General features: G+C 39.8%; 1 protein-coding gene across 1 annotated transcript in view; it reads right to left on the minus strand.

The window, feature by feature from the left end:
- The window catches only part of dock6 (dedicator of cytokinesis 6), a gene marked incomplete at its 5' end in the record, with an annotated part of 45,938 nt that overhangs the window by 5,331 nt on the left and 19,188 nt on the right, over window positions 1–21,419 (minus strand). Inside the window, 32 exons of the mRNA XM_083895939.1 lie at window positions 413–649; window positions 737–826; window positions 919–1,044; window positions 1,678–1,692; window positions 1,794–1,925; window positions 2,048–2,191; window positions 3,517–3,709; window positions 3,819–3,919; window positions 4,944–5,102; window positions 5,191–5,343; window positions 6,094–6,228; window positions 6,332–6,428; window positions 7,075–7,159; window positions 7,466–7,592; window positions 7,730–7,912; window positions 10,012–10,163; window positions 10,280–10,449; window positions 10,540–10,679; window positions 12,556–12,726; window positions 12,832–12,945; window positions 13,217–13,357; window positions 13,512–13,607; window positions 14,018–14,104; window positions 14,453–14,554; window positions 15,578–15,750; window positions 15,828–15,992; window positions 17,630–17,861; window positions 18,051–18,137; window positions 18,242–18,343; window positions 18,479–18,617; window positions 18,726–18,796; window positions 19,994–20,111. Coding sequence (XP_083752065.1) covers window positions 413–649; window positions 737–826; window positions 919–1,044; window positions 1,678–1,692; window positions 1,794–1,925; window positions 2,048–2,191; window positions 3,517–3,709; window positions 3,819–3,919; window positions 4,944–5,102; window positions 5,191–5,343; window positions 6,094–6,228; window positions 6,332–6,428; window positions 7,075–7,159; window positions 7,466–7,592; window positions 7,730–7,912; window positions 10,012–10,163; window positions 10,280–10,449; window positions 10,540–10,679; window positions 12,556–12,726; window positions 12,832–12,945; window positions 13,217–13,357; window positions 13,512–13,607; window positions 14,018–14,104; window positions 14,453–14,554; window positions 15,578–15,750; window positions 15,828–15,992; window positions 17,630–17,861; window positions 18,051–18,137; window positions 18,242–18,343; window positions 18,479–18,617; window positions 18,726–18,796; window positions 19,994–20,111 — 4,237 coding nt within the window. The remainder of the gene's footprint in view (window positions 1–412; window positions 650–736; window positions 827–918; window positions 1,045–1,677; window positions 1,693–1,793; window positions 1,926–2,047; window positions 2,192–3,516; window positions 3,710–3,818; window positions 3,920–4,943; window positions 5,103–5,190; window positions 5,344–6,093; window positions 6,229–6,331; window positions 6,429–7,074; window positions 7,160–7,465; window positions 7,593–7,729; window positions 7,913–10,011; window positions 10,164–10,279; window positions 10,450–10,539; window positions 10,680–12,555; window positions 12,727–12,831; window positions 12,946–13,216; window positions 13,358–13,511; window positions 13,608–14,017; window positions 14,105–14,452; window positions 14,555–15,577; window positions 15,751–15,827; window positions 15,993–17,629; window positions 17,862–18,050; window positions 18,138–18,241; window positions 18,344–18,478; window positions 18,618–18,725; window positions 18,797–19,993; window positions 20,112–21,419) is intronic.

Consider the following 21,419-nt stretch of genomic DNA (forward strand, 5'->3'; position numbering starts at 1 on the left):
GTCTCTTTCCTCCATCTCCCAACCTGTTGCTTCCGTTCACTCTCTCTCCCCATTTGTCCCCCATCGTCTTCTCTGTCCCAAATCTTTCTCAACCGACTGAGGCAGAAACTGCTCTGCCTTATTAGGTGTTAATGCCTTGAGATATTTGAGTTGAAGTTTAATTTGACTTTTAAGCACTTTGTAACATTGTTATGAAAAGTGTAATGCTGCATCCTTCATTTGAAAACTATCTCTGTCAAGCAAAACTATCAGACCTTACTAAGGGAGTGTTTTATGTGTACAGCAGCAGAGCAGGGGTGGACGTAGCGTTGAGCTGCATTTTCACAGAATTCACAACATGACAGAATAAAAAGAACTCTAATCTTTTTGTTCACGTCATAAAACAAGTCACCAAATAATAAAAAAGACCCACCTCCTCCTTGTGGATAACATTGATGCGTGTCTTGATGTAAGGAAAAGCGTGAGACGTTGTCAGGATGGTTTTGCGTTTGTACTGCTCGTGCAGGTCGCCGTGGGCTCGGCCGTCCAGCGTGAAGGGCGTACAATACATGAAGGTACGCAGGTTGTAGTTCTTGTCGAAGTACGTAATTCTCTCCTTCAGCTCGTATGTGTCAAAGTACGGCTCCACGTAGGTGATCTGGAGGTAGGCCTTACAAAACAAACAAAAACACATCAGTACAATTAAATCTTTTTTTTTTAGTTCTCTAATGTCATGAGATACATGTAGAAAAATCACCTTGTTGGGATCCAGTTTGCTTTTGTCAACTGGGTTGGAGTCCTTGATGATTGCAACCAACTCGTCCCCAAACCTCTCTGAGTAGAACTCCTGAGATCCAAACAGACTCAAGTTTAGAACCGACGTTTCTCACAAAACACTCGCTGTGAAATCTTAATTAGAAAGCAGATGAGTTCACTTGCCTCAAGTCTGTGGGAGATCTCAGCTAATTTGGTGATCGATGGCTCCTTGTACACAAACTCTTGTTCATCCAGGTCTCCGAAGCGAGAGCCGTAGAAACCGACCCGGAAGTAAGTCCCAAACATTCTCTGAAAAAATGCTGAAGAAAGGATGTAAAGATTAGATCATTATAGACAACAGAGTGGGACTGGGTAACATTTGTTTCCAGAGGGCCTCACTGACACAAATAAAGTAAGCAAAAGTCTATGAACAAAATAAATAATAACCATGAAACTCATCTTTATATACAACACAAAGTAAACATGCAGTAAAAAGACAACTTATTAGTAACCTCGCGGATAGAATTCCAATCACCTCTATAAATAAAATTTTAACTTAAAAAACAATATATATGTATGTTTGTATATATATCTATGTATGTATATATGTTCTACATCTCAATGTTAAATTTGTACAAGTAAAAATTTGTGAGGCGTTTGTGAAAGAAGAACAACTTATTTTAAGGAAATAAGGGAAATACACCATATAGTTACATTGTAGTTGTAAAAATGGAAACGGTTTGGCTGACAGTGGCACAACTGAACTCCAAAAAGTTAAAAAAAGGTTTTGTGTCACTCACCAGTAACATGTCATTCATGAAGGGGGGGGGGGGGGGGGGGGGAGGTACGAGCAGTGGGGAACAAGGAAATTATTGTTAATACAAAATAAAAAGGAATAAGCTTAATTTTGAAGGTTAAAATAGCGACAAATGCACTTGTTACCTCCCATCCTGAACTCTGGAAAACAAGGGAGAAGAGAGAACATTTAGAGCCTTTTCTCATCAACTTTAACAGCTCAGTTAATTGCTGGTGATTTCAACATCACGCTGTTCACTCACTTGGTTACAGACTTTGTTAAAGGCATCCTGCAGTTTTCCATGGACAGTCGCCAGCTTTTTGAAGTCTCTGTTAGCTTCATGGATGGGCACCAGAATCTTGTACACTTCGTTTATGGCCTCGTACATGGCAGCCTGGGGTCGCAACACAAAGAAAAGCCAGTTCTACACAAACAGCTTGATCAAATGACACTCCCCCCCTTGTGCTGTGTTAATGTGCAGCCTGTCACCATGTGGTTAGAGAATGTGAGTCGTACCATGTTAAATGACGCAGCTGCTTGCTCCAGGAGACCCACCAGGCCCGATTCGCTGAAATACTTCCCAGCACAAATCCCCTCCTCCTCTGGAGACAGGACATCATCAGATACAGCAGACTCTTCCAGGACGTTTGATGAAATATTCTGAAGGGAAAATTAAAAAATGAATTTAAGTTCCTGTGTGAGGCAGATCTTTAATTTACTAGTTTGCTATGGGTAGGTAGTTTGATGTGTTACATGTATAATCACTTTAAATGTGATTGGCACTGGCTGGCACTGTTGTCTCACAGCAAGACAATTAGCTTTCTGCATGGAGTTTGCATGTTCTCCCCATGTTTGCCTGGGTTTTCTCTGGGGGCCCTGGTTTCCTTCCAGTCCAAAATATGCAGAGATTAATTGGACACTCTAAATTGACTGCAGTTGTGAGAGTGAATTCAGATTCAGAAAACTTTACTTACTCCAGTGGGGCAATTGCACCCCACCCTCAGGTGGAGGATAAAGCAGTAGACAATGAATGACTCTGATTTCAGCATCTTAACTGTGAATAACTGGTTTCTTTGCTTTTCTATGACAATTGGTGTGTATCTGCGTCATTACCTTCTTTATGAAGCCCTGAAAGTTCGAAACAAACAGTTCAGCCACTGCTGAGAACGCTGTGTTTTATTGTAATCTCGGGCTCAGCGAGATCTCTGAAAAAACCCGGTCCAGTTACGTAAACATCAGTTCTCCTGAACAGTGGATCCTCCTGCTCCGGGCACTAGTCCGGGGCACATCCGGTTGCGCACATTGAACAACAGAAGAAGAACGTCCGTTGTGGAGGTGTTTCGCTTGCGACAGTGTCTTCTGACTCTGGGTCTGACTCCGGGTAAAGGCGTAAAAGGGACTGTGGCGGGGAGTCGTGATGAAGCTATTTTTAAACATTGTTAAAACAATGTTTTGATAATGAGGAGCAGTGCATCCACCGTTCCAGTGGGGGACCTGTGCTTCTGAGAGCTGGTGTGCCAATTACGTCACTTCCAGGTATTGGCTAATCACAAGACAGTTGGGAAAGCTGTCAGTCTGTCTTCTGGGTGTGAGATTTCAGTCTGAAACAGCGCGACTGACGAGAGCTTCAGTGAGGAGAGATTCGGCTCATTTACAGCAATTAGGAGGTTTTTGACCATAAAAACAAGTTAATGTATGCAAGTAGACCTCCATAACTGACATATGTGCCATAGGACCACTCTAGGGGAGCTTTAAGTCAATGACAATGCATTGTTATTTGTAGCCTACAGGTTCAACTAAACTCATAAATAGAGCTACGTTACTATAACACAACACAACACAACATAAACATGAAAACACAACCAGACTATGAGGGTGGGTGCTGAATATGACTAAGGCACACCCATGTGTAAACACATTAAAGAGAAAAACATAATAATTACTATCAACACAAGTTACAGTAAAATCAGTCAACATGCACTGACCTGAAACGTGACACAGCCGATTGGCAGATAGCGACAATCCTCCAGCATGTTGAGGTACTCTGCCACCAGAGCGGCGCTGTGGACCAGACAGTGGGCAGCCTCAGCATGGTTCCCTCTCTCAGAGTGTTTTCCTGCCATGTTCTGAAGCCACGTGAGACGCAGGTCTGGTGAGTTCTGGTAGCCTTTCGCAATCCTGAGGTTAGAAATTAGAGAACACTTCAGGTTCCCAAAACTTTATATTTTTATATATTTATATTTATATTTATTAAGTTAATTTCACAGTTTCAGTGGTGTCACTGTACCTGTACATTAGATCAATGAGCATCTCTGGATCCTGCTGATGTTCTTTCATCTTCACAGTGTCAGTAAGAATCATGTGTAGGTTGAAAACCAGATCTTGGACCTGCAGTTTTGAAAGATTAGTAAACAGGGTTCGTACACTTTTTTAGCAATAGACTTTTCAATGACTTCTCCATAACCTTTCATTGACTTTCCAAGACCGAAAATCGGTGCCATCCCACAGTCTTACATGAATGTCCATTTGTTTTGACTGCAAATCTTTGTTTCGTCAAATATAAAACCATATGCAGTTTGTTGCGACACGTCTTTCATTATCAGCATTTTGCACGACCGTGGTCTGTGTCTTTCAGTAGCCAAAGTTTAAAGCTCTCCTTAAAAAGCCACTCTGTTGTAACTTTCTTTCATACTTATTGATTTGAATTATTATTTGAGTAATGCTTTAAGTAATGGTCAAAAGAGAGGAAGTGGTTGTATACTGTAAGGGCTTTTTTGTTGTTCACGTTTTGGTTCACGCCTGCAGTATACACTTGCATCCACTGTGTGGCATTGTTTGCATGTGAATTGTTGTCTCCTATAGCGTCTCCTTTTTTTTTTTTTACCTCTGAGTAAGAACGCCCCCAGAAGTGTGTTGCTTTGTGTTTTTAGCTTCTCCGTTAGCTTTTGTGTGTTAGCCGGCGAAACCCACACGCCAGGACTGAATGATCATCTCCGTACGCCTTATTTTCATTGACGCAGTTAAATCATATCACACTCGCTGAAACTACACTTTCCTGGCATTTTGTCGTTAAATAGAGCATCTCAAAATCCATGCGAGGACCGGAGGGTCGCTGGGCACAGCGCCAGTGATCTGCCTGTTTCCGCTTGACACGTCTGTGTCAATTTAAATCTTAATCACACATTACATCAGTTTATTTATGTTTTACGCATCCAAAATATTATCCATGCAATATTTCCATGACTTTTCCAAAACTTTACAGGATATTTAGTTTTTCATTCACTTTTCAAGGACCTAGAAAAGCATTTTCAATATCCAAAACTTTTCCAGGTTTTTCATGACCGTACGAACCCTGAGTAAAGTCCAGCAGCTCCACACCAGGATTATGTACAATGTGACTCCAGTTGCGTACCTGCTCAGGGAAAGGCGTGTCACGCAGCTCCAAGTCCTCCTCAGCATATGTTAAGATCGTCTTGAGCGAATGACGGAGATGCTCCTCGTTGAAGTTCTGAGACATTCCCACCAGTGACGACAGAGACATGGTGACCTGCATCTTCACTCGAGCAAAGTTCTGTTGATAAAACAAAGAAAAAAAATACAAATGTGTCCCCGAACAATGCAAGAAAAAAAACAAAAAACTGATAGGCGTCTGAACTTACGTTTCCAATCTCAAAGTTCTGCCTCATGAGCAGGTACAGAGAGGCAGAGGCGTGACTTCTGACAGAGCCGACGCTGCTGCTGCAGTGGCGAAGGAGACGCAGACACAGGTCTGCACAAAGCTCAGTGTCCTCTTCAAACAGCATTTCTGGGAACTAAACACAAAAGGACACATAATGAAATAACAGGAGTGGCATCCAGTTTGGTCTTTCTGCTGTAGCTATCTGTATTAATGTCCAGCTTGTGTTTTCAGAGATGGTCTTCTGCATCACTCGGTTGTAATGTGTAGTTAATTTTTGAGTTATTGTTGTTTTTCTATCATTTCCATACAGTCTGTTGATTCTCCTCTGGCATCAATAAGGCTTTATCCCCCAGAAAACTGCTGCTCATTTCACATTTTCTCTTCTTCACAAACCATCGTCTTAAACTATAGCTGTGGTTGTGTGTGAAAATACCAGTATATTTAATCAGAGTCACTTAAATCATCTTTCTTCCTCATTCTGCACCATGTCTACACATCTAAATTTACTGAATGTAATCTAATCTAATCTTTCTGCTCCTTTTCATTCATATTTTTGGATTTTCTTTTGTGTTTTTTTGCATTTGCTGTAAAAGGGACTGTGGCGGGGAGTCGTGATGAAGCTATTTTTAAACATTGTTAAAACAATGTTTTGATAATGAGGAGCAGTGCATCCACCGTTCCAGTGGGGGACCTGTGCTTCTGAGAGCTGGTGTGCCAATTACGTCACTTCCAGGTATTCGAAATAATAAGATCAAATTTCGTTGAAAAGCAGTTGTATCTAATAAAGTGGCCATATAACATTTGTAATATAAATTCCATTAATTCTCTGTTTCATTTAAAATGATCGTTAACTCTTCCACAGAAACTGTTCAGACGTCCTTACCTTGAACACAAGAGCCCTCTGTGTAGTGAAGCAGTGCTGCAGGAAGAGGGCGCTCTGGTTGCCCGCCATGCTGTGGAGAAGCACTCTGAGCACCCCGCCTAAAACACTTTCCTTAAGCTCTGACGCCACCACAGTCTGAAAGTAAAAACACATGTTAGAGCAGAGGAATGCTACACAAACAGCTGGTTAAGGATGGTGATGGTTTTGTTTTTTTCTTCTTCCTTTTCCAGTGTTTTACCTTCACTACAATCTCCAGTGTGTCCAGGACGACGAGAGAGGCCTCAGTGGCAAGATTTCCATCAACCACAGACTCCTGCTCCACCTCAGTTTTAGTCCTGTGACACAAATTAAAGACAGTCAATTCCGTTTTTTTTGTTTTACTTGTATTGTAATGACAACTACAAAATACCCAGTATGTTTCCACGACCTGACTATGAGTTTAGTTTTCATTTCTGTTTTGAAATGCACCCACAGATTAAGAGATTAAATGGAAAGGGAAAAAGGGTTAAAATGAATGTTTTAATCCATTGACTGCATACATTTAGGTAGAAAGGTAACACTAGCATATATTTAATTGAAGTTAATTTATTGACAAGTTACAACACTAAAATTTTTTATTTATTAACAAATTAAAATTAATGAAGGAAAAAAGGAGACAAACAAAGAAAAATCTCATTACACGTGCCCCTTAGGATGAGGTAAATGTAACTGGCCATTAACTTGATATAATATGTCATACCAAAATAAACATTATATTAACTTAAGATATGATATATACTGAATTATATATATTTTTTTATATAAAATGTGCAGTACATACATCTGTTTGTTTACATATAATCTCTTAATTTTATTTTTTATAAATCCTATCAATTAATCAGTGATCTTATATTGTATGTCTTCCATTGAAAGAAACATATTTTAAATGTCATTTTTAACCAGTTCATCTTTTTTTTAATATAACTAATGTTAGTTACATACTTATCAACTCGGTCTGTATTTTGTCGCCAGTGAGTGACGTTCTTTCTCCATCTCACATTCTCTTGGCTGCCAAAGGGACTTCTTTCTGAAAGAGTAAACAAAACCCAATTCAATGAACACAGGAAAAATTAACAGCTCAAACAAAAGCAAATATTGCTTAAACAAAGCCTAAACAAAGCCTAATCCCGAACCTTAACATATCCACAATTCATATCTTTGCCCTAAACGTAACCAGTTTCCCAGAAATTAGGTTCTGCCTCATTAGAACCAGGTTTTTAGTCTCCATGAGGATGACTGATCCTGACAAGGTCATGGTTTATGCCAGAAAAATTCAGAAGGAGGTAGGAAATACACACGCATACACACAAAGATGCATGGCTGTGCTACATACCTCTGCAGCGGCGAACCATCTCCTGACGAGCCCCGATGGTGCCCAGTATGGCCTCCTCCAATCGTGCCTTCATGTCCTGAGACTTTTTAAACGTGAGGCTGTTGATTCTCTCCAGAGTCTTTTTCCCCTGCGAGGATCAAACATCACAGGGTCAGAGACAAATAAAACAAATGTCAAGTAAAAAAAAAAACATTTAATATCTAAACAGTGGATTTTGGCTTGTGGTGAAATGACAGAAACATAGAGCCTGGCTGTCTGTCGTACCTTGTATTCAAAGCAGGAGACACAGAGATGCAGCAGATCCAACAGGCGGTTGATTTGCGACACAGACAAATCAGAGACCCAGCGCTCCAGGAGAGCTGCATCAGCATTCTTCAGCACCCACAGGAAACACACCAGCAGAGTCCGGCTGCACTCAGCAGACAGAGAGCTGGACTGACGCCCGGCCTGATGAGCGCAAACACGAAAACTTAGACAGTCTTTAAGTTAAACAAAATAACGTGATATATATGATCTTTAAAAAATATAATAAATGATAGCATTCAGCATTATTGCACAGGAACTGAATATATATGGAGAGTGACATTATTGTTTCTTCCATCTTGTTACGGCCCTACAGACTAACAGGATCTACAGCACATGGCATATTTACATGTGAATTGTATAATGTATACATTTAAATGCTCTGTCCCTTTAAAAAAGTTATCCATTCAAGGTTCCCACACCTTTGTCAACATGTTATTAAATTACTTTTCAAGGACTTTCCAGGACAAATTCCCTATAATAATTCCCTAATTATTGTCCACTTTTATTGATTTGCAGCACACTCTGCAGCAAGTCAGTCAAGTCAAGTCTGTCATTTTCTTTGGTGATGGTGGCATCAAATAGGTTTCTCTTTCTCTTGCTTAACATGACTCATTGTTCTGCATGGAATCCATAAGCTTTCAAGGATTTCAGTGACCTGTGGGAAAGCTGTCCATCTCTTTCTAGTGTGTAGCCAATCCAACACGGAGACATGCGTTTAAAACATCTTTGATGCTTACATCAAAGATCAAGTATGATTTACCATTTCAAAAAAACATTTCATACAATCAACTAGCCTACGCTGTCGGGGACCGACAGCAAGGGGTATATCCGCGAACCTGTCCAATCCTCAACTAGTATACGCACTCGCACCTGCCACTAACTGTTTTAATTAATTATTGATAAATTCAACAAAATAACTGTTAAATATTATTATATAATGCTGACTACACTTTATACATGTTCAAAGTATCCATATAAACTCCATATTGAACACAGAATACCTGAACTCATAAATTTCTCTCTAGTTTTTAATAAAAGTAGTTAACCTATTATACCTTGTTAAATATTATGAATATTAAAATGCTAACCACACCTGCCATATCTTCAAAGTGTCCAAATGTCATGAAAAAACATACACTATGTTTATTAAATTTCATGAAAAAGCATACAATATGTTTATTAAATTTCATAAAAAAGCATACACTATGTTTATTAAATTTCATGAAAAAACATACACTATGTTTATTAAATTTCATGAAAAAGCATACAATATGTTCAAACTTTCCATTCAATGCATTAATAAAGAAATGGAGGCTTAACTATTTTTTATATGATAATTAATACATTTATATTATAATGTAATAAATATTATGAATAAGTGCTAAATAAACCCATGATATCCTCAATGTGTCCAAATGAGCTCAATAATAAAGAAAAAATGCCTTAACTATTTTTTCTGTGTTCACTAATAAGTTAACCAGTTAACTTATTATGTAACTATAACCAATCACAGCAAAAGTAATAATGATTGTACTTGTAGATAGTTGTTACATTAATCATTGTACAAAATTTGAAGGCAATATCTCCATCGGTCTGGAAGATAAAGCCGAAAATGTGTTTTTAGCATAATACATTAATTAATTTGCTAATTAATAATAAAGCTACAAAGATAGGGATAATTCTCAGGTGGTATGTGATGCCCATGCAAAATTTGAAGCCAATACCTGCAATACTTTGGAAGATACAGGCGAAAATAGGTTTTTATATCATTAATTAATTAATTATAATAATAATAATTAATAATAATGGTAGACAGCTCAAAATCAATAGGGATCATCTACAGGTGGTATGTGACCCACAAAAAAATAAGAAAATTTAATCTCAAACGCCTTTCCAGTTATCGCGTTAACGGCTAAAATCTGCGGGCGCGGACGAGGACGCGCGAGACCGATTCCATAATATCTGTGCGCGTTTCTCGCGGATATTATTACAATAAATTTGAATTACTTTATAGCCAATTTCTGCCAAAGAAACTAGTTTCACCTACATTAAACATTGGACCTTTAAATAAGCAGTAAATAAATTAGATTTATGGCTGTTATAAATAAATAAAAGAAAGGGACAGAGAACCACCTACAGTCTAAAAGGAAGAGCTGCACTTGACAAAAAAGGGAAAAGAATGAAAATAATCTTTGGATGTGTTTGTGTGGAGGTACAGGACCCCGACCACGATCACTCACCACTGTGGGCAGCGAAAATGCGTTGGCTTTGGCATGCGGCAAAGGGGAGCCGGCGATCGCCATGGCAACAGACTGACTGATAGTGTTGCTGCCGTCTGGGTCAGAATCGTCGGCGTGGGCTGGGGCATGGCGGACTCGAGCAGGCGAGGATTCTACAGAGGGATAAACGAAAAGCCCTATCAGGTGCAATCACACAGGAAATAAAAAACACAGGGATCTGGAAGAGGACGACAACATTGTTAATGGAGTGCATATGCGTTCTGCTGACCAGTGAAGTCGTGGAGCTGATGCAGTGTCTCCATGACGATGGGGAGGAGGGGCAGGTAGAGCTGAGCGATGTGGGCTCTGACCTGAGGGTCACTGTAGCGAGGGTCTGCATCATGGCTGCAGAGGAGGGAGTGAACGGCACTAATGGCCTTTTTATGGAGGAAAAAAACCCTGAGGGGGGAAAAAAATGAAAAGAATACATTAGTGTGTACTGTACTGGAGATTTACAGACACACTCACAAACAAGTAATGACAACCCACCCTTCTCCATCAGGCTCAAGAATGAGAGAGAGCTCAGTAAGCAACAAGCCAGACAGGAAGTGCTGATGGCGGAAAGGGACGGAGAGCTCAAACATGGTGGCCACCCCTTGGTCCTGCACCACACTGGAAAATGCTGAACTCTACAGATAGTGAGCAGATGGATAAAAAATAAGGGGATGGCACAATAACAGCAGATAAAATGAATGTACATTATATAAGAAATTAATAGTGTTATGTCATAAAATGGCAGTGATATGTCATAAGAGACTGAGGGAACCATTTAAATTGAAATACTGGCTTTACTGAACAATGGCACAGCCTGTTTATTCCTTTTTTTTTTTTAGCCTGTTTATTCCTGATGTATGCCTTATCCACACGGAATTATAGCTTTCCTTCACTCTTAGATAGGGTTTTGCAAGAGTTCTTGGTAACACTAATGGTTCCAGTAAGAACCATTTTGATCCAGAGAACTCTTTAAAACCCCTTTCCTGAATAAAGGGTTTTAAAAGGGTTATTTGCGGAACCCCCCAAAAGGGTTCCAGGTGGAACCTTTATAAAAAAGGTTCTACCTGGAGGCAAAAAGGGTTCTCCGATGAGGACAAGCCGAAGAACCTTATGGTTCTACTTAGTACTTTTATTAGAATCAGAATACTTTTATTATCTTGGAGAAAATTGTTTAGTTACAGTTGCTCCAAATCAGACTCAATAAATTTACAGAAGGAGAGTACAAGAGCACACAATTTAGAATTAAATTAAACCTTAAAATTAAATTAATTTAAGAGCACCAAAAAGAGAGCAAAAATTAAGAAAAAAATGTAAAGTGCAAAAAGAATTAAGATTAAAATTAAATAGCACAAAACCTTATTTAAAACAAAATATTTCTAAGAGTGTACAAAATAACCTTTATTTTTCCCTTTCTTAAAAAGTTTTTGATAAAAAATGTATTGCAAGAAATGTAACCCTAACCCTAACCCATACACACAAAAAAAACCTAAAACTGCTCTATAAGCTGTAGTATGTGGCGCTGCAACGCAGACACAAAAATACACCAAAAAAGAACAAGATGAGAAGAAAATGTGTGTGGTTTTCCAAAAATTGCTGGTAGGGCTCCCAAAAATCTACAATAAAACCTTCATTTTCAACCCTCAAAATCCGATTATTATTTGGCCTGTTGCGCCCCCCACTGCCAGCCACCCACTAACACAGCTCGGAGCAAGGTTGCCAAAAGAGTTGGTAAACCTAAAAGGCCTCACTTCTACTCTCAAAAATGTCTCAACAAGAGGAGAAGACAGGGTTTGTAAGTGTAGCAATAATAATATTAATAATCATACCAGGACCATACCATTTCCAGGACAGATAAGCCATATCTAAGCCCTAAGACATACTAGGTAGGCATTGTGGCCAAGTGGGAAGGCATCAGTTCAACCCCCGTCTGTGCCTTAGGTCAAGACGTTCTACGTGTGAGTATATGACAAAACTGTAAAGCACCTATGAGTGGTCATCAAGCGTAGAAAAGGGTATATATATATATATATATATATATATATATATGTTTTTTACAATAAGTTATTGTTGCCTTTGGGATTGCAACAATAAATCAACTTAAAAAAAATATTCTGATTGTTGATTTGATCAGTTTGAGTGTTTTTCAGCTTTTAAATTGTTAATATGTCCTGTGATTCTTTGCTCCATATACCACAGAAATCTAAAAAAATCAAGTGAATGTTTTGGGAATAAAAGGCTGTGGGGCAGTTATGTGTTTGTACGTGTTTTTGCATGAACACAGTGTAAAACACTATAAGTGCAGCTGCTTGTTTGTGTCTTTTGGAATATTCCAAGCAATCTTCCATTATTTAAATTTGGATGGCAGTACCTGCTTTAAATGTGAATGTCCAAAGTTTTACATATTTTACATATAGTTCATTTACATAATCTGATTATCCTTTCCAACATGACTAAATGAAACAGCAGGAAAAATATCTGCAGATGAAGTGAAGGTTAAATATTTCCAGTTACTTGTGAGGTGGTGGAGGAAGTAGAGGGGGAGGGGGAGGCTGGAGGGCTGAGAGTTGAACACGGCAGGTTGAGAATGACATAGTGCTCGTGACTGGAGACGATTCGAATGAAGTCCATCCTCAGGGCGTTCAGAGAACTGGGGTTCTGCGCCGTGTGGAGCTTGTTGGCGATCTGCTCAGCATACATGTTCATTTGAGAGAGTGAAAGTTTAAAATATGAGTGGGATCGTCAAGTGTTGAATATTAGAGGAAGACGGGGGAGAGGAGATGTAGGAACCTGTTTGTAGTAGGAACGGATGAGGTTGAAGACAAAGCCCCGATCCATGAGAGACAGCAGGTCATTCAGGAAGAAGGCCAGACTAGTGTTTAACCTCTCCACAAGCTCCACATCCTGAGAGGGAGGAAAGAAGGAGGTATTCATGTGGATTTAACTCAACAAAATGGAAAAATATTAACTGATTCCAAAACATTTTCATCTTTTACATGTAAAAGATGAATTTATTTTGTCAGTTAACATGTGTTCTGCTGTTAGATTTATGTGTCTGATCTGTGGGATATGGTATTTCACAAAACTACATGTATATTTGATAGTAGCGACAAGCTAATTCTTATTCTACAGGAAATTGCACAACATATCAACTCGATTCCTGCCAGATTTGTACCTTCTGATATCTGCTGGCGATGTCTGCACTGATGGCACACACAAGAGCAGCGATGTCGTCCACAAAGCGGTCTGGGAAGCGCTGACGTCTGGGAATGTCTAACTTTGAGGTCAGGAATAAGTGATGGGACATGCTCTTTGTCTGGAGAAAAGGGAAAAAAGAAGAACTCTAAGAAAAATGTTGCATTTCTGGCTTTCATAACGGTATGAGGAACATGTGTTTTGTGCTTCAAAGTTTTCTGGTCAAAGCTCGTTTGATTTATAGAGTGCGTTGTGAAACAATTTTTCATACTGACCATAAGCTGGAAGAAAAACCAGGCCTGCTGCAGAGCTGCTTCCCTCACTGAGCTGGTGCTGACCACCCACTGTAATGCCAGCTCCTCATGGAGCAGCTGCACAGGAATCACAAGAATTATGAGTATAGCTCATGTAATAGAAACTATTTCATAAACTATGAGAAAATAAGATTTTAAAAAAATGTGTGTTTGTGGTGGCAGAGAATTGTGACTGTGGTTTATAAAGATTATTGTGAAATGTGTTATTATTGCTATTATTATTATTATTACTACTATTACTATTATTATATTACTGTATAAAGGCACCACATAAATAAGAGTAAAATACACACAATGCATTATCCATCTAATCTAATATTAGTTAATCAAGAAGCAACTGTAAAAAAGTTGTGATGACTGATGAATTATAATGACATAGAACACTGAGGAATGTCAGGAAGCTGGAATGTGTTAGTTAATTGTGGAAAAGGCCAGTTTTACTGCTTTAAAGTAGATGCCAGTTTTACCTTTTTGATAATCTGCCTTGTAGGAACTGACAACAAGGCCACGCTGTCCAGAAAGGCAGACATGCGATTGCAGCTGTGGTCGTTTGCCTGACATGGAGTGATGGTGAGGTGAGCGACACAGACATGAAGACAAAGTGAGGTGAAAATGGATGAATGGAAATGAACGGGTGGCCAGAAAACGCTCTGTGAACGCTGCTGAGTGCGAGGCTGATAAACTTCCGAGCCCCGAGCAGAGACTGTGTCATTGAAACAAAGCCGATATGAAACGGATATGAAATGTGAAGGAAGGGCGAAAACGTATCATGCTGATTAGAAAGATGGACAGGCAGAGAAGTGAGGTAGGAGTCGAAGCACAGGGATGGTTCAGGCTGAAGGCGGAGGTGATGAAGGGGACGAAAACGAGGATGAAGAGGAGAAGAAGAAAGGATTTGGCACCTGCTTGAGCTCACAGCTGGAGTTGGGGTTCCGACGTAGCACAGATCTGGAGCCCCCAGGGGCATAAGCAGAGTTTACCCAGGAGTGGGAGCGGTCAATGCCCTGACATAAGCCACCGGAAGAGACACACAGACATAACACACACACACACAAACATAGAGCAGCGAGAGGCAAGGGCACTGTGAGTAAAAGGGGAGATCATTGCCACAAAGATAATTATGTGGAGGAGAAGCAAATATATATAGGTTGTGTGAAAAGTGAAGCTAAAACAGGAAATAAAACAGGAAAAGGGAGAACAAAGGAAGAACTGGACATTCTGTATGAATCACAAGGGACAGTGGCACAAAGAATAAGTGCGTCTTTGAGCAAAACAACATCTTTAGCTGTTGGCACAATTCTCAGTCAATCTCAGGTTATTGAATCTGCTGTGAAGAGATGGCACAGGGAGAGCCACAGTATCATTACAGCAAAATAAAAGTAATAATAATACAAACAGAAGGTGAACATGGAGCACAGGGATAATTCAAATAAATAACTTGGGATGCAACTAACAATTCTTTTTCATAATCCGAGTACATGTTTGGTCTATAAAATGTTGGAAAATGTTGAAAAATATCAATTGTGTTTTCCAAACCTCGACATGATGATGTTCTTGAACGTTTTGTTTTGTCCACAAAGCCAAATGAATCCGTTGTAATTATTTATTTATTATATGGAGCAAAGGAACCAGAAAGTATTCACATTTAAGAAGCTGAAAAATTTGAAATCTTGTTTTAATTATTAAAACAACTAATCAAACCGATTAATCGATTATAAAAACAGTTGACCGTTAATGAAGCAAATATATGTCATTGTTCGATGCCGCATAAACGTATGGAAGAAGATTGAATATTTTTTGAAAACAAAGCAAAAATAAATACTTTTTTTGTTTTGTTTCCAAAAACAAAACAAAACAAAATTCTCCTTCACAAATTCATTCAAACAAGAAACACAGGTTAGATTAAATGCTTTTCCATAACTTGAATGAACATTGAGTACAGTAAAAATTGCGTAGCTATAAATATAAATATATATATAAATCTATATTATATATTGAAATTATATAAATATCCAAAAATAACACACCTTGCTTCCAATGATCCTTTGCACCTCTTCATCAGGAGAAACTGGAGTGGTGGCCAGGTCCGGGTTGGAGTTGCTGATGCTCTTGGAGCGGGCCAACTGCAGACTGCTCGGACGAGCTGTAGCTCTTGACAAGGTGGCGTACTGCATTGGCATATCGTATGTATGGGTGCCCGCTTGAAGGAAAAGAGATGTTTGATGAAATGACTATCCGTGATACAAAGACAACCTGTGTGTTGGAAACTTGACTGACCTGTTGGGGGCATCATAGGTTCAGCAGTGGGCAGGCGGAAGCAGTAGTGGATGTAGGAAGACAGCAGATTGTTACGGCCGTGCTGATCCTGGTTCCCCTCCAGGTTCTTGTGCATCTGGTTGACGAGTAAAGCCATAGCTTCGAAGGCAGCACGGCCCAGGTTTACTGCAGATTAAGCATGTGATTAGCAGGATGAGGAAATTAAAGTATCCACACTGTAACAGAACTTTGTCGATCCAATCTTTTTCTGTGTCTTTCAAAAGTTTTAAGGTTTTCCATGAACACAGCAAGGGTGACATTTTGAGATTTTCCCACGGTGACAACAGGTACTTATATAATATAATATAAATTACACTTCAAAATGTAAAGAAATACTAAGCCATATTTATGTTACTGTTGGTTGACAACTGTTGGGTGTTTCAGTGTTTCCCAAAGAATTAATTAAATCTATGGTAGGGCTGGGCGGTATGACCAAAAATATATATCACGGTATTTTTCAAAATTCGATACAGTTTCACAGTATTTTTTTTTCTCATGCATAATCAGGTGTTCACAGCATTTTCTACTGGTTGAGAACGAATTACTGTAGTAGATTAACTTAGAGTGGTCTATTTTACTGTCATGAATACTGTAGAATAACTCCACACTAGTACAGGTTCACATGCCCCCAGAAAATGATGCTGTTTACAAAGAAGAGCTACTCATGATTCTAATGAAGTGAGTAATCAGAATGCAAAGACAATTTCAGTCAAAAATCAGAACTTGACTGTGCAAATAAACATCTTTTATAAAAAAAAATCCCCGTGTTACCTACTGATGTGGAGGGTGCTGACTTAACTTCATGCATTCTTGATATTCCAAGACATGCTTACTAGGGCTGTCAAAATGCTCAATAATTATATTTGAATATTCCCTCTAAAAAAACACAGATATTCGAATATATTCGCATAGTATTTGAACCGCGCATCTGGTGTGCGTTGCATCCGCTGCATCTGGAGGCTTTCAATCAGCCAGACTGTCAGGTGATGACAGCATGACGTCAATAACAGGACAAACTAATACAACGAGACATAACTACCTGTAGTAGTTTATTTAAGTTTAGACATATTTCTCAACATATTACCTACACAAAAATAAGTAAATGAACTAATGACCAAGAGCGCAGATCTCTCTCGCTCACTCTCTCTCGCCCGCCCCTCGCACTCTCTGCGCACACAGGTTTAAATGAACAACAAACAAATGCTGAGTGCTGATCAAAAGTTTTGTGCGAGCAATTTAAGGTCCCGACTCTTGTCCCAAATATGACAGGCTTCATTCAGTGATTGAAACAAATATATAAACCTTAATGAAACGCTCACTCGCAAACCAGACACCAGCGCCGCGGCTGCGCGGATGTTGTGTAATCAAATAAACCGGTATGGCTGTATATTAAAAATTCATATCGTAACGGGAAAAAAAACGGTATTCGGTGTGAACCGGTATACCGCCCAGCCCTAATCTATGGTTTAAGCAGGAGAGCACATGCTCTGTTTACACTCGGATACAACAGTGTCCAAGGGCGTGGTGTGACAAAGAAGTGCTTTGCATGCCACATGTGAGTACACACAGCAAAAGCTGAAATGACAAGGTCTGTCTGCGTGAACTGTTAAGACTTTATAGACAATATGTGATTGAGCAACTGGTGGAAACAGAGATGCAAACAGCTCTAGAAAAGTGATATATGTGTGTAGGTCAACCATTACATCATCTACTCCAGGTGAACTTCACTCCAGAAGCAGAATGAATGTAAAAACAGCTCTTACCGATTTGACCTGCGATGACCGGCGGGTAGACGATGAGCTGAATGAGCTTGTTGAGCAGCTGGTGCAAAAACCTGACACAGGTGTCCAGCAGCGCTCCCCTCAGGGTGGCCATGGTGCTCTTCAGCTCCGTCTCCATGTTTGACTCTGTGATGATGACGTCCTTCAGGCGGAAGGGGAAGGAGTACTCCTCCAGAACGTAGACTAGAGTGAAGAACTTATCCAGGTGTGGGTCCTAGAGGGACAATCATGGTGAACTAAGACACGCACATAGAGGTATACGGTACTTATACATTTTTCACTGAAACTATGGGTGTGTTGTTTGGGCAGTTTGAAAACTATAAACTTAACTTCTCCAGTCCAACCAACCTCATTTCAGTAGTTAGTAGTAAAAAGAGAAAACAAAAACAAACACATTGTGTACCTGAGTGTGAACAGAGGAGGCCGCTTTCACCTCGACATTGAATACGCCTTTGTGATTATCCACCCACTTCATGCCTGGGAGCTGAACCTGCCACAGAGTGACATCCAACTGGGTTAACACTCCATAATATCAAAAGGAGCAGGTGATGACAGGCAAAGTCACGGTCACATGATCTCGCCAAACACACTTACGTCTGGGGTGAGCACAGAGTAGCTGGGTGGAGGCTTTTCCACCGAGACAGGCAGACTGAAGGAACCGGTGCGCAGTCGGCCATGCTGCATCAGAGGGATCCACTGCAGGGGAGACAGACAGAGAGGTGGGGGAGTATAAGATCTCTTACTGATGGCAAAACAACAGAGGCAGCGCTCAAACAAGCATGTGTGTGGGAGGATGTGTTAAATGTGGGTCAGCTGAAGGAGCGTGCTCACAGTGTAGCCCACAGCTGTCTCCAGAGGAGTGTTCTGTTTGGGTTGGCAGCTGATGTGGTAGAAAGTGAACAGCAAATGGTGGTTGTCTGTCAGATTGGCAGGGACCTTCATCTTCATCTCCTCATAGAACTCGGGAGATCTGCGGGGCAAGAGTTAAACTCAACGTTTACAGGAGAAAGAAGAAGAAGAAAAGTTGGGGGAAAAAAAATCAAAATCCACAGAGGGCCAACAGGTGGCTGAGTCATACTTGTTGTGGTAGATGATGGGGGTGTACGCCTCTTTCATGAACTCGGCACAGCTCGACTTTCCAAAGATGACCTGGTCAAAATGACAGGAGTTTAAACATGGTTGTACCACGACCAGTGGGTGGGAGGGCAAGTCACTTGAGTCTAGTCAATCATTTAAAGATCCTACATGTATGTAACTGTGCAAATAAAACACACTGGGAACACATATTATCAGATTCAGGCTGGAAAAATATGTATGCACTGATGTTGTATATTCTTACATAGATCTTATATGATGTTTATTTATCTACCTAAAACATTTGTCTGAAAAAGGTCTAATACCAAAATGTTATAATCAAGACAACTTAGACATTGTGTAGTATTTTCTGTTTGGTGTTTGATTCCTATCACCACTGTCTGACACTCCTGTCTCTTGATTTAGATGTGATAAGTATTTGTTTAAAGCAAATTAATGAGTTCAATTTAGCTTCCTTAGTTTCTGATTTGTTCTGTGTATGCATAAAGTGTGACAAAATCCTGTTACGGCTAATGTATTATGACAGTTGTGGAAGCACTACTAAAACCAAAATTTTTATTTTTATGTTATAAGAATAACAGCTGCAAGCTATTTTTTTTTTATTATTGCCTAGCGTTATGGCAAAAGGTTTATACGGGACGCAGTAAGAAGCTGAAGTCAGTGGCTCTTATTTTGAAAATCCACGACTAAAACAAACTAAAACAAGGCAATCAGAGATGACAGACTTCACCCCATTCACGCAACAAGCCTGTCAGCCTCTGTTGGTCATGTTGGCAAGTGCAAGTTCAGAAGCACAGACAGACAAAACCACTAAAAACAATACTTCACTCCCTGAAACTGCTATAAATAGTTTTGACAGGAAGTGGTCACACTCCACACATGGGTAGAAAAGGTTTCTGGCACAAATCAGGGAGTGACATGATTCACTATCAAATGGTCTGAACACTGCCATTGTTAAGATGATCACTAACATATATGCTTTTCCTGCTAAAGCATATAAATTTTACTGCTGTGTAAAGAGTCTTAACTTATGAGGTAAATGAGTGTGGAGTGTCTCTTTAAGCAAAACCATTGCTGCGTTAAATTCTATTGCTCAAACAAAAAGCTGTTTGGAAGACGTTTGCTCTTTTTCCGAGGTGACATCATATCAATATTTCACTGCCTCCAGCTGTCTTAACGTCTCCAATTTCATTTTTCCAGAGAACACTGCTGCCTGACGCCAAAACCTGATTATCAGCGGCAGTGACTCACCGGCAGAGCCTGACTGGGGTCCTCTCCTGCCATGTACTGAACCTTCACAGCGATGTTTCTCACCGAGCCCTGGCGGCTGCTGAAGTTCAGGGATTGTGGGTAAACATACAGCAGATTCCTGAAAGGCAAAATTATTCATGTCTCATTCATACAACTCAATTTAAAAAAAAAAAAAAGAATCATCAATTCAGTAAATGTCACTTTCTTAAAGTAAAATCACTTAATGTCAGTATTTTTAGCGGTGTTGAAATTAATAATTTCTGAGATTTTTGATTCACAATTCATGATATGCACTGTGGTCTGATTGGAAATTAGAGAAAAATGACCAAGAAAATAAAAAAATTGCCATGTTCAAATCCATGAACATTATCACACACGATTCTGTATCAACTGAACAAAAACGTACACTACTCCTAAATTCATGTCTTTGCTAGAAACAAAAAGATATCGAGTTTTATGTTTGCACTTCAGAATCATGTGGCCTGGCACTGAATTGTCATGATGAAAGTCAACTTCACTCCTGCCCAAGTCAAACATCAGAGGTCACTTGGGTAAAATCAGCTGTTTCAAAATATGAACACATTTGTCATGACTGTCCACAAAATCCCGGTTGCTTGAAGAAGCATTAACTGTATATTGTGACAAACATCATTATAGAGCCAAAAAAAGGTGCCACATTTATTGTTATTTAGGTCGCACATGTATTTATGACCTACATGACAAAATTAGTATCTCTGGGGTTAAACTTCAAGGCAAGGTCACTGAGACTAAGGCCAAAGACAAGACCTGAGTTCGAACCACAGCTGAGCTAATGTTTCACCACACTGTTGCATGTACACATCACATATAAGGCACTGTAACCACCCAGCAAATTCATCCCACAGGGGCGTTCACGGATGATGCTCACCTCTGCACAGCTGTGATAGACAAAATACACATTGTCCTTCCTAATTTCTGAGATTCAACATCCAACAAACATTCAAAATAATTGAGGTAGACTTGTCACTCGACTTCAGTCAGTTTTTAAAGTGTTATCAAGATGGTCTGGGGCCTGTGCTTACTCTGTGTGGCTGCGGGTTTGAGAGCAGTCCATGCAAGTCCGCTCGCAAAGACCAACAAGGTGGCTGCACCACAGGAAGAAGTCAACGTGCTGATGTTTGGCGTCATACAGTTCAGTGAATCTCTTAATTATGTTTACGAAACAACTGAGGCAAAGTTAACGAAAATCACCCAGGCACTGAAGAGCCATGAGGGGACTCTGCAAGCACTGGAGAAGGAGACGGAACAGGCGGCCAAGGTGGAGAAGCAGATGAAAGACGTGATACAGTCGCTGCAGGTAAGAAAAACAACCAAACACCCAAAGGAAAATAAGTAAACAACAGATTTCCTCTGTGCTGCTGCTACTACAGGAGAGATAAACACTGAG

This window comes from Microchirus variegatus (genome assembly GCF_963457635.1).
Source record: "Microchirus variegatus genome assembly, chromosome: 10".
Lineage (NCBI taxonomy): Eukaryota > Metazoa > Chordata > Actinopteri > Pleuronectiformes > Soleidae > Microchirus > Microchirus variegatus.